General features: G+C 32.7%; 1 protein-coding gene across 1 annotated transcript in view; it reads left to right on the forward strand.

Annotated features, from left to right (window-relative positions):
• Positions 1-10,728, forward strand: part of LOC126878470 (ionotropic receptor 21a) — a 174,643-nt gene extending 163,915 nt beyond the window's left edge. The window contains exons 8-9 of the mRNA XM_050641214.1: positions 1,231-1,429; positions 10,168-10,728. Coding sequence (XP_050497171.1) covers positions 1,231-1,429; positions 10,168-10,728 — 760 coding nt within the window. The remainder of the gene's footprint in view (positions 1-1,230; positions 1,430-10,167) is intronic.
• The last annotated feature ends 2,814 nt before the right edge of the window (positions 10,729-13,542 follow it).

A 13,542-nucleotide genomic window follows, 5' to 3' on the forward strand; every position in this document is an offset into this window, starting at 1 on the left:
TTTAAATAAACATTAATTTTTGGTGCTACGCGCAGGACAGCGGTGTTCGATTCACAGAAGTTGATTTCCACCAAAATTTCTTCCAATCTTTATCTAATATATTATTGTCTTACTCTATATTTTGTTGTATTTTAATATTTTAATTCCACAAAAATCAAACTAATTTTATTATTGTTTGTGAAATATTGTTTAAACAATTTCATATGTTTAAAAATGATAAACTTTTATTCTCCAAGTTAAAATATATGAAAAAAGAAAGTTTTTGCTAAAAAAAGTGTTATTTCAAAGGATAGAGCATGTGTTTTTATTTTGCAACAAACAAATTTATTTATTTATATCGAAATGTAATAAAAATTAAAATGTATCAATCATTATCAAAGGTCATTGGAATGCCCAATCAGAGCAAACTATCCGCTATCCTGCGCGTAGCACCAATAATTAATGTTTATTTAAAAAAATTTCTAACGCCGAGGTAGTTAATCGATTTTAGTTTTGCAAATTGCCAATGAAAGGTACAGTACACTTCTATAAGAAAAAAAAAATTTCAACTTGCTATCTGCTTTATTTTCAGTCCTGTAACATTTTGAAAAAATGAATTTTTTTTGCGAAAGCTGGATTGCAAAATTTATTTTGCAAAATATATTAAACCGCTCCTAATGAAATTTACAGTATTGTTTTACTGTATCATAAAGTTTTTTTGGGTGAAATATGAAGGTCCTAAGTGTAGCATAAATGGTTGAAAAACGTAAAATGCGAATACTTGTTTTTGTATGGTTTTTTTCGCAATTATTGCTATTTTGCAACAAGGGTGACTCTTTTTTAATCTTTTAACCAAATCTATATTGTAGGAAATTTAATTTCGCAACTATTATGTCAGTACAACTTTTCTCGGAAATGAACACTTTTAAAGTTATAATCAAAAAACGAAGAAAAAAATCGAATTTTTCCTTCATTTTTTGACATTTTGATTATTCAACGTTCCGGACCTTTTTGAGAGGGAGGATAATTCAAATATCATTATTTGAGTTATTTTTAAGCAATTTCTGCAAAAAAATTTGAGTCACCTCTCAACGTCCAAATGTACTAATATTTTTACAGATGCGCCCTGGTCTAATATTCTTCGCAACAATAACAAGTTTTTTCAAAAGAAATAAATATTGCTTTGAAATACATGGTGATTCCATATAAGTGTGGTTGTGTGTATATTACTGTATTCTAAAAACATTTTAGGAGCAAACGATCTGTCCTACACATAAGTAAAGAATGTTTTGTGCCGTTTAGCGTCTCTCTGGCTTATCCCTTAAAAGCTGTTTATGGAGACGTATTAAGCAATGGAATTGAATTGATTCAAGAATCAGGTATTATGAGTAAAATAAAAAGTGATGTAGAATGGGAGATGATGAGAAGCGCCACAGGAAAATTGCTAGCTGTAAGTAGATATTGTAGATAATTATCTTAGATACCTATAGTTGTTTCACAATAGTCGAGTCGCAACATCAGGGGTCTCGTGGGAAATTCTAGCTCGCCGTGATTTGATGGTGGTATTATAGGTTTTTTGGGTCGCTGAATCCAATGGAAGTAGTCTGGAAGCCCAAATATGGTGCGTTTAATTGTTATTAACAAATTATGGTAAAATTAGGTATTTTTCAGGTATTATTAGAAGCCTTGTAAAGAAATTGATAGTGTTAAGGTCTTCTCTGGTGTACTTTTGGCCGCTGAATCGAATGCGACTAGTCGCAATTACTCAAAATGTGTTCTTATTTTGTTAATAGCAAAATAATTGTTTATTCGCCGAAAAGCTCGAAATAATGCGCTGTCTACATCTACAGCAAGTTTGTAGTCTTTTTCATAGTATTTTTAAACGCTAAATCGATTGCCACTAGTCGTGATTGCTTAAACCACGTTCCTACTTTGTTATTCATAATTTCTTGCAAAAATTACTATTTATAATACGTTTACTCACGGTTTTTGCTCTAAATTTAAAAAAGCACTTGGATTGACATACACGCAGCTAACATGTCAAACAAAACAAGTCATATACTTTTACTCTGGGGGTGAATTTCACCCCTTTTCGTGGGTGAAAAAAGAAACCTTTAAAATAAGTCCGGAAGTGGATAAACTGATTAATTTTAAGCATCTTTTGTTCTATAGAGTTTTTTCACTAAGTCAATACTTTTCGAGTTATTTGCGAGTGAATACATATGTTCATTTTTCAACGTAAAAAACACGTTTTTAATGGTTTTATAAGCACTTTCGAACCGTCGCACAGTGGTGAATTTTGCCGAAAACCTGGCCAAAATGCAAAAATTTAAGTTTATATATTCCGAGAAATTTTATAGGAATCTTGCTCGGTAGGTTTCTGAGGATCATAAACGGCCATTGAGGGTAGAACAATACAAGCATATCACATATTTTTATTAGTGTAAAGTTGGGATTGAACGAAAGCGGACCGAATAAAATTAAAGTGTGTTATACAATTGAGGCATTGTTAGGTTTTCGTTTAAAATTATAGACCTGTATTATTTTGTTATTTTATAGTGGATGCTATTTCTGGAGGTAAGTGGAGTATTTCAATATACTTTTGAGATTCTTTTCCCTAACATAAACTTTATTTACAACATATTTACAAAATGATGGCAAGAATGTTCGATCGTTTTCTGTTAACCAAGTTTTAAAATGGGAAAAGTAAAAAAGTCAGCTTTGGTCAGCAAAGATTTTTTTCTTAATAAATAACTCAATATGTATATAAATATTCCTCAAGAAATCATCTGCAACAAGTTGCAAACTTAGCGGAATCCTTCATTTTAAAAAACTGTAACATGCTGGAGAATTTCTACATTAAGAGACTGTAATGTTATGGTCAGTTAATAAAGTAAGAACAAAATATGAAGCAGCCGATCTAGTAAATTTTCAGTTTTTTTTTACACAAGAACCGCCGTTTTTTGTTATTGTTTTTTGCTTTCTTCTTCTTTTTTTTAATCTTTTAAGTCCTTTTACCTTTATGTATAGGTCTATCTTTTTGCTTTCTTATTTTTATATTTTTTAATAATTTTGGTCGTGTGAGTTCAAAAATTTTGCCTTTTTTTTTAAAATAAAATGTATGAACGATATTTTATATTAAGAAGCCAAAAATAGGTAGGTCAACTCTTAATACATTTTAATTGTTTTGTAAATGGATCCGATTAATTATAATTATTACCTACCAATGTGCGGCTTCTTAACACAAAGTTTCGTTTATGCATTTCATTTTTAAAAAGTTAAAATTTTTGGCTCACACGACCAAAATTATTAAAAAATATAAAAGCAAGGAAGCAAAAACATAGAATTATACATAAGAGTAAAAGGACTTAAAGGTTAAGAAAGAGAAGAAGAAAGCAAAAAAAAATAACAAAAAACGGCGGCTCTTGTGTAAAAAAAACTGTAAATTTACTGGATCAGATACTTCATATTTTGTTCTTACTGTATTAACTGACCATATAACATTAAAGTCTCTTAATGTAGAAATTCTCTAGGTTATATTTTTTTAAAATGAAAAATTCCGCTAAGGATGCACCTGTCTGTAGATGATTTTTTAAGGAATATTTATGTACATACATTTTGAACTATTTATTAAGCAAAATATCTTTGCTAATCAAAGTAGACTTTTTTACTTTTCCCTTTTTAAAACTTGGAAAACATAAAACGATTGAAGATTCTTGCCAATATTTTGCAAATATGTTGTAAATATAGTCTATTTTACGAAAAAAAAAGTCTAAAAAGTATATTAAAATACTCCACTTACCTCCAGATGTAGCATCTACTAAAAACTAACCAAATAATACACGTCTATAGTTCTAAATAAAAACCAAACAATGCCCCAATATTATTGTATAACACACTTAATTTTTATTTGGTCCGCTGTCGTTCAATCACACCTTTACACTAATATAAATATATTATGATCTCATAGGCGCCCATATCCATGGGCACGGCCACGGCCCCCCTAGCTTTTCTATAACTTTAAACTACATTATATTGTCATCCAAAGTATACAAAATGTAATGTGCAACATATTCACGTCTGGCCCCTCCCCTAAAAAATTTTTTGATGGGCGCCCATGCATTATCTGCATGTATTGTTCTACCATTAACGGCCGTTTATGATTCTCAAAGGCTTACAGAGCAAGGTTCATATAAAATTTCTCGGGGTATACCATTAAACTTAAATTTTTACATTTTGGCCAGGTTTTCGGCGAAATTCACCACTGCGTCGGCGTAGTCGCCTTACTGCCAAAACCAACCAACTCCATTTTAAAAGTTTTGGGAAATCTACCTTTTAAACTTTAATTTGAAATTGAAAATCAACTGAATTTAAAAAAATTATTTAATAACTGAAAAATATTTTTGTCATATTTTTCAATTATTAAATCATTATTTAAATTCAGCCGATTTTTCATTTCAAATTAAAGTTTAAAAGGTAGATTTTTCAAAACTTTTAAAAATGGAGTTAGTTGGTTTTGGGAGTAAGCCGACGCGATGAAACTTACAGATCATAAAAATACAACATAAGTAAAGCAACTTGCGAAGCGGTAACGGTTAATTTCATTTGAGATGCTAATTAGGGGGTGATTTCCCGATTTTTTTACAAAAAACAAGAATCTATTTTTATTTTGAGCGTAACTTGCTTATTTTTGACACTAGATACTTTTGCAAAAAAACAAAATAAAGTTTTTTTTTAAGCTTTAAAAAGTTGTAATTCGTTTTCCTCAAAAAGTGCTTCATTTTTTGGTTATTTTATGTTGAATAATCGATTTGTAATTTGACGAATACGAACATGTTGTTGATTAGCTATAACTCCGCTTCTTCTGGGTCTACGGACCTCACACATACACCATTTTTTTCACTTTTTTATAGTCTATATTTTTGCTAACAATTTTTTTTGAAAAAGAATTTATTTTTGAGTTATTTGCGAAAAACCGTCTAAAAACGTGGGTTTTTTGTTGAAAAATGAACATATTCACTCGCAAATAACTCGAAAAGTATTGACTTAGTGAAAAAACTCTATACCTAGATCAAAAGTTACTTAGAATTAATCAGTTTATCTACGTCTACACTTATTTCAAAGGTATCTTTTTTCACCCTCGAAAAGGGGTGAAACTCACCCCCAGGATAAAAGCACACATCGGCACAATATCACTTGTTTTGTTTGACATGTTAACTACGTGTATGCCAAATTCCATGTCAACCGAAGCGGTTTTTTTAAATTTGGAGCAAAAACCGTGAATAAACGTACTATAAACCGTTATTTTTGCAATTATTAATAACAACTTCGGAACGTGGTTTAAGCTATCACGACTAGTGGCGATGGATTAAGCGTATAAAAATACTATGAAAAAGACTACAAACTTGCTGTAGATAGCGCATTATTTCGAGCTTTTTGGCGAATAAACAATTATTTTGTTATTCAAAATAAGAACATATTTTGAGTAATCTCGACTAGTTGCATCTGATTCAGCGACCAAAAATACACCAGAGAAGACCTTAACACTATCAATTTCTTTACATGGCTTTTTTAATACCTGAAAAATACCTAATTTTTCCATAATTTGATAATAACAATTAAACTGACCATATTTGGGCTTCTAGACCACTAAAATTGGATTGAGCGACCCAAAAAACCTATAATACCGTCATCAAATCACGGCGAGCTAGAATTTCCCACGGGACCCCTTATGTTGCGACTAGACTACAACGATTAATTGATATTTGAAATCATAATAGATATGAAACTCTTCATGATTCCAGAATTTATTCAGTTTAACATTTGGGTGCCCACCTTTAAATGAACATTCCAAATATTATGTTTTTTGCCGTAATGAGTTTTAAACTTTTTCCCCAAGAGCTTATTTCCACTGTTCTAGTTTTTGATTTAAGTCCCATTCGGTATTTTTTACTAGCACTATATCATTAGCATATATTAAGCAATATTAATTCCTCTGTAGTTTCGCTGTTATCTAATCCAACTTAACACTACCTACTTATTTACTTAATCCAGAGCTCTTTTACTTTTCGGTATGAGTTATTGTGGAATTTAGTTCTCCCTCGTTTTCTTCCACATTTCCTTTCATTTCCTTCTATCCATTGTCAATGCTTTTGTTTCCTCCCATTTTATTCCTCTTTTGTCGGCCGCTTCCCTCACTTCCTCTGTCCACGTCTTTCTTGGTCTTACTCTCTTTTTTCTTCCCATATCTTTCGCTTCATATATCTGTCTTACTATTTTTTCTTCTTTTCGCAGTACATGTTCGAGCCATCTAAGGTGTCCTTGTTCGGTTGTTGTTGTAACTGGGTGTATTTTCAGATTTTCTCTAACGGTTTGATTTCTAATTTTATCTTTCCTTGTTTTTCTCAAAAATCTCATTTCTGTGCTTATTAGTCTATTCTTTTATCTTTTTGTTCATGCTCAAGATTCACAGGCATAGGTTGGAGTGGGTTTCACAATCTTTTTTACTATTTCCGTTTTTATATACTTAGGTACATATTTATTTCTTATTTACAAAGTTGCTCTTGATATTATTGTACAGCTTACCAGTCTTTGCAATTCTTTCATTTATCTCATCTTCTAATTTTCCATCCCGGGTTATGATTACCCCCAAATACTTATATCTGTCTACCTGTTCAGTTGCTTGCCACTTGCTTCTATTTTATGTTGTTTTTTTAGTCTTTCAATTATCATTGTTTTTGATTTTTATTTGTTTATTTTCATGTTTATGATTTTTAGCTCTTCATACAGTATGTTTATATTTTCTTGTAATTGTTTTTCTGACTCACCAATGATCACCAAGTCGTCTGCGTAGCATAGTTCTGTTATTTGTATCATTCTCAACTTCCAATATCCTACATTATATTTTCTCCATTTGTGTTTGCATTTCCTTATTACGTCATCTAGTACTAGGTTAAAGAGTAGTGGACGCAGGACACAACCCTGTTTTAATACAATGCATCTGTCGAATATTTTTGATTTTTCATTTCTTGTCCTTACATAGCTTTTAGTTTTTTCGTATAAACTCTGGATGCATCATATCAGATCTTGTTCAATTTTTCTCTTCCCTAGTATTTTCCAAATATCTTCTCTTTTAATTCTGTCGAAAGCTTTTTCCATATCTGTGAAACATGCATGTATTTCTTTTTCTGTTTTAAGAGCCTTTTCTACTATTTGTCTCATTATGAAAATCTGATCGTTCGTCCCTCTTTCTTTTCTGAAACCACCTTGGCTCTCCTCAAAGGTGTTTTCCTACTGTGCTTCCAAGTGTTATTCCTCTATAGTTTGAGCATTATTTGCTATCTCCTTTTTTATACAACGGTGTTATAATACCTATCTGCCAATCTAGTGGAACTTTCTTTTCTTTCTTAGCTTGGTTCATGGTGTTTTAGTAGTTCTCAACACTACCTAATGAGCGTTTTTACCTTTTTTACTACTTTTTTTAATAAGCGTCCATCTCAGGATCTCTCGAGGAACTCTATCATACGCTTTGTCCAGATCAATGGATACCAAAACCAGGTTATTTACTTGGCAGAAAAAAGGCAGCAGAAGAGAAGATATCCCGGTTTATTGGTCTGTGAAACTGTTAAAATGATACAAAATAGGAAAGTCCCAGATACAGAATCCATTATTAAATATAATAATAAACATTAATTTAAATCTGAAACTTTTCTTATTAGAACCTTTCTCTCTTAACATCCTAAATCTTTGCCTTCCACAATTTACAAAGCAATATAGAAAACGGAAAGGATTCTACAATATGCAATTACATTCCATTTTCATTCGTCTAGGAAAATAAAACGAAGATGCAAGGCATATAAAAAAAACTGTACTATCAAAGTATATGCAAAGAAATTGAGAGACATGATCAGAATAATCAGCCGAGAGATCTACTTAGAAAAATACGCTACTTAACAAGAGACTTCAAAGCCAGAACTTGGGCCATTGAAGACAACACTGGAACTCTGAGAACAAACAGAGAAGATATAGCAGAGACATGGAGATCGTATTGCAGGGGCCTATATAAAGATGATCAACGCCAAGAACCTGTTAGCCAAATCTCTGACGAGGTAGAAGAAGAACCTGATATATACTTGAAAATGAAGTAAGACTCGCGATCAGTAAGCTCAAATATAATAAAACACCAGGTCCAGATATGATAACAGCAGAAATGCTCAAAGCCACAGAAGAAACTGGCGTAAAATTACTTCATCTACTCTGTAACCAAATATGGCATTCTAAACAATGGCCTGAAGACTGGACAAAATCTACAACAACGACAATTCATAAAAAAGGCAGCTTCCATAAATGCGACAATTATACAACTATTTCTCTTATATCACATGCCAGTAAAATAATGCTACATATAATTAATGAGAGACTAAAAACATTCCTTTAAAGAGAAATTCCACAAGAGCAAACTGGATTTACCAAAGGTAGAGGTACTAGAGAACACCTGTTGAATTTTAAGGCAGATAATCGAAAAATCTAGGGAATTCAATAGTCCACTGTACATATGCTTTATAGATTATCGTAAGGCGTTCTACAGGGTCAAGTGGAGACACTTATGGCGAATACTAAAAGAAGTAGGTGTACCCCAACACCTTATTTCGCTTATAACTGAACTATACGAACACACTACTGGATCAGTTAAAGTGCTTGACACACTTTCAAATGAATTTCATCCAGAACGAGGTGTCAGACAGGGATGTATACTATCTCCACAATTATTCAATATATATGGAGAGCATATTATCAGAACAGCACTTGAAGGATGGGAAAAAGGCATCTCAATAAATGGTCATAAAATAAACAACCAACGTTTCGCAGATGACACAGCCCTTCTTGCAAATAGTCAAGCGGACCTGATTGATCTTATACGACTGGTTGAAAACGAAAGTCAAATGTTTGGTCTGCAATTAAACATATCAAGGACAAAGATCATGATAGTGGATAGACTACATAACAATCATCCACACATAACCACAATTGATCGGTTTGAGGTTGTGAGCTCATACTTATATCTGTGATCATTAATCACAAACACAGGGTCACTACAGGAAGAAATAAAACGTAGATGTGATCTAGCAAAAGTCGCCACAGCAAAAATGACCACAATATGGAAGAACTGTCAAATTTCAAGAGCTTAAAAGATGAGGTTGATCAACTGCTTAATATTCCCAATACTGACCTACGGATGTGAATCTGGACCCTGAGAAATTCGGAAAGGAGAAAGATAGACGCCACTGAAATGTCTGTTGGAGACGAATGCTACGAATTTCTTGGACCGACCATAGAACAAATAATTCAATTTTAAGAGAGCTAAAAGTTAGCCAACGACTCTCCATTAAAGTCCATCTCCAACAATTAAAATACTTTGGACATGTTATGAGAGCAAACACAGAAAACATGGAAAGACTCATTATACAAGGAAAGGTGGAAGGCCGAAGATCACGAGGAAGATCCCCAACAAGATGGATCGGTCAAATTACGGGAATATGCAAAAGACCCATGCATGAGTTAAAAGAAATGACCAGAGACAGAGATCTTTGGAGACGGACAATACACGACATCACGTCGACCACTACACTCCCTCTGGAGGGTCAGGATTGAAGAGAGAGGAAAAGGTACGAGAAAATGTTCTTAGTATTCACAATTTAATTCACTTCTATTTTTACTCAGATTGTGGGTACTAAGAACCTTTGCTCGTACCTTTTCCTAGACGAATGAAAACGGAATGCGTACATATTGTAGAATCCTTTCCGTTTTCTATATTCGTCGTCGCTATGCCTTATAAATTGTGGAAGATTTAGGATGTTAACAGAGAAAGGTTCTAATAAGGATAGTTTCAGATTTAAATTAGTGTCTATTATTATATTTAATACTGGATTCTGTATCTGGGACTTTCCTATTTTCTTTAATAGATGTCGCGGCAGCGTTTTTATGGTGGATTTTAATCTGTTTTTGAAATTACCCTTAAAAATACAATATCGTTTCGTTTTGATTCAGAGGCGGACAAGCATCTACGCTGATGAAGTTCAAAACAGAAACAGCTGTCTGTAGATTGTGCCTTGCCTCTGAATCGAAGTGAAACATACATTGTCTTTTAATTTAATTTAATTCATTGTTCAAATTATTTCCTTTTTTTAGGCTAGTTCTGGAGGAGGACTAAAAGCTTTAAGTTACGAAGATAAAGCTTTAAGTTTGGAGGATACGCAAGGAATGTTCCTACTCCTTGGCATCGGCTTTGTTATGGCAGGAATCGCCTTGGTATTTGAATGGTTTGGTGGTTGCTACAAGATATGTCAACGGAAAAACAGACGCGGCAGTGACGAGTCCATCGAAAGCAATCCCAGAACTCATGCAAGACAAACCAATAGAATTAAATTTAATTTCCAAGAACACTATTCCAAGATTAAGAGATCCTTCGAAGATTATACTCATGATGATTATACTCATGATAAAGATTATACTCATGATAAAGATACAAATGATGGTAGGGATGTTAGTAACGAAAATTCAGAAAAGAAAAGTGAACCAAAACACGAAGATTCTGAATTTTGCGTAAAGGACAACCAAATTGATAATATAATCGATGAAATTTTTGATAATGCCCTTAAGGAAGCAAATACAGAGAGACGACAGTTCGAATTCGTTAGGCAAAGTGACCAGTCGTATTCGAGTTTTGTGCGTTTATTATTGCGGAAGTGATTTAAAAAAAGAGACAATATAAATTTAGTTTTGATAGGATTTAGTTTAACACAATTATTAATTAGTAAGTAGTAATGTCCGAAAAAAGGGCGGCTGATAAGCCGCCCGATCAAAAAAACAGTGAAACTGATAACACGGAGAACAGGTATGTACAAATCGATTTTAATAATAAATATAGACCAGGCGATAAAGGGCCCTTTTTTGTTTTCGTGCAGCATAAAAATTTGAACCTAGGAAGGTTATTCCCCATTAAGATTGGCCATTTTCTTCTTGTTGATGAGAAATTGAAGAATAATGTAATTGACATTAAACCCGTTGGAATTAATAGAGTTAAAGTTATTTTCAATTCATTAGAAATAGCAAATTCATTAGTTAATCACGATGTTATTCTTAAAAATGATTTAATAGCATTTATTCCTAAATTCTACACTCATAAAAAAGGGGTGGTCAAAATGGTAGATACTTTCTTTTCCGAAGAATATTTATTAACTGCAATCAAATCAAACAGAGAGGTAGTGGGTGTTCAGCGTATGAAAAGGCGGATTATCGACTCTGATGGAAATGCGTGCTTAATTGATAGACAAATGATCATTATTGAATTTTTAGGGAATGAAATTCCTCAATGTGTACAAATAAATTTATGTAACTTCCGCGTTGAACCTTATGTACAACCCGTTGTACAGTGTTTCAAATGTTTGCATTACGGCCACACAGCCAAGCAATGCAAATCAAAAAATCAGAGATGCCGAAGGTGTGCAGATACCAGTCATACAGAAGAAGAATGTAAGGAAGAAAACATGTGCATTTATTGTAATAATACCAGCCATCCTTCAGTATCACGTGTCTGTCCTGTATACACAAAACAAAAAGGGATAAAACAAATTATGGCCTTAGAAAATATATCTTTTAAAGAAGCAGAACACATATATAACAACCCATCATATGCAAAAGTAACGACTAATAATAGATTTTCAATATTAAGTAATGATAATAATTTTCCGTCCCTACCAAACACTTCAGGTAATAGCTCATCTACTTTCACTATTAAAAAACCAAAATCAATGCCTAAACCAAACATTACAAAATCCATTAAGCGATCACATCCAACCTCTCCTACAGCTGATAATATGCCACCTAAAAAATCAAATAAACCTAGTCAAAAATCTAAACCCATTATTCCTAACCCCTACAGAGAAGAGTTTATAGATTATAAAGAAAAAACTATAATGCTAATTACATCTTTTATAAATAAGTTTCAAAAAAATTCTCAATTTTCACTTAATACTCTTACGGAATCCAACATCAGGGATTTTGTTGAGAATGCCTTCGTTTCAAACGATCCGACTGATATTATGGATACATTTAGTGAATCTGATTCAAGTGAAAAACAATTTTTTTAATAAGTACTTTTAATGGCTAACAAACAAATATTTAGAAGTCAATTAGTTATTTTACAGTGGAACAGTAGATCAATAACAACTAACAAAGGTAGTTTATTAAATTACCTTAATACAAACCACGTTGACGTAATCATTGTTTCCGAAACTTGGCTAAAGTCTAATAGTAATTTTTATATAAAAGGTTACAATTTCTATAAAAAATGTCGAGATAATGGTTATGGAGGCGTTGGTATTTTTATTTTACAAACCATAAACTATCAAGAATGTGTAATAGTCCCAAATTTTGAAAACGGCATTGAAGTATGTGCAGTATTTATTCCGGATATGAATATTTCTTTTGTCTCAATATACAAACCCTCTGATATAGTTGTGACAAAGAAGGATTGGTTAAATTTATTTCAACAGTTTAATATTTCTCGTACAATTTTTTGTGGTGATTTTAATGTACACCATTACAGGTGGGGTCCTATCCCGGAAGATCGTGGTGGAAAGGTTTTAATAGAAGTTATAGATATTTTGGAACTAGTTACTTTAAATGATGGATCACCCACTAGGGTAAATCCAAATGGCAACCACTCTGCAGTCGATTTAACCATTGTCTCTCCTTTCTTGGCGGATTTGATAAATTGGTCCGTACGAGAAGATACACTAGGTTCTGACCACTATCCTATACAATTTGAACTTCAGATTTCCCCTACATCTTTCGAAATAAATCCTGCATCCAAATGGAACGACTCTCGGGCTGATTGGTCTTTTTTCCAAGCACTTATTGAAAATGAAATAAATATTAACTTTCCTGTCAATGATCTAGATAACTGTCAACTGACAGAACATTTATTTGACGTTATATCTTCAGCAGCTTCTAAATCAATGCCTGTTAAAAAACCATTTCTTCCTTCTTCGCCAAGGCCCTACTGGTGGGACGAAGAGTGTTCAAAAATAGTAGAAGCTCGTTCCCAAGCCCTTAAGGTTTTTAAAAGACAAGGAAATTTTCCCAATTACCTGGTCTATCAAAATATTTCTGCAAAGGCTAAACGCATTTTCAAATTAAAACAAAGAAATAGCTGGGTGAATTTTATTAATGAACTTAATAGATCTACTCCACTTTCTAAAATTTGGAATTATATAAAATCAATCAGAAACAAATATCACCAACAAAAGAGACCTCCATTAAATAACGATTTAATTGAGGATGTTTTGAATCAGCTTGCCCCGCCCTCAGCCTCCAATGTCAACGTGGAAGATCTAAATAATTTTCATTTTCGGTCTACTTTTGATAGTACTTCTGAAGCTTTCACCTTTTCAGAGCTTTCTTTGGCACTAAAACAAACCAAGAACACGGCTCCTGGTTTGGACGGTTTTACCTATAAAATTTTACACAATCTTCCAGACTCAGCAAAACAAATCATTTTAA

This window comes from Diabrotica virgifera, chromosome 10, assembly GCF_917563875.1.
Source record: "Diabrotica virgifera virgifera chromosome 10, PGI_DIABVI_V3a".
Taxonomy (NCBI): Eukaryota; Metazoa; Arthropoda; class Insecta; order Coleoptera; family Chrysomelidae; genus Diabrotica; species Diabrotica virgifera.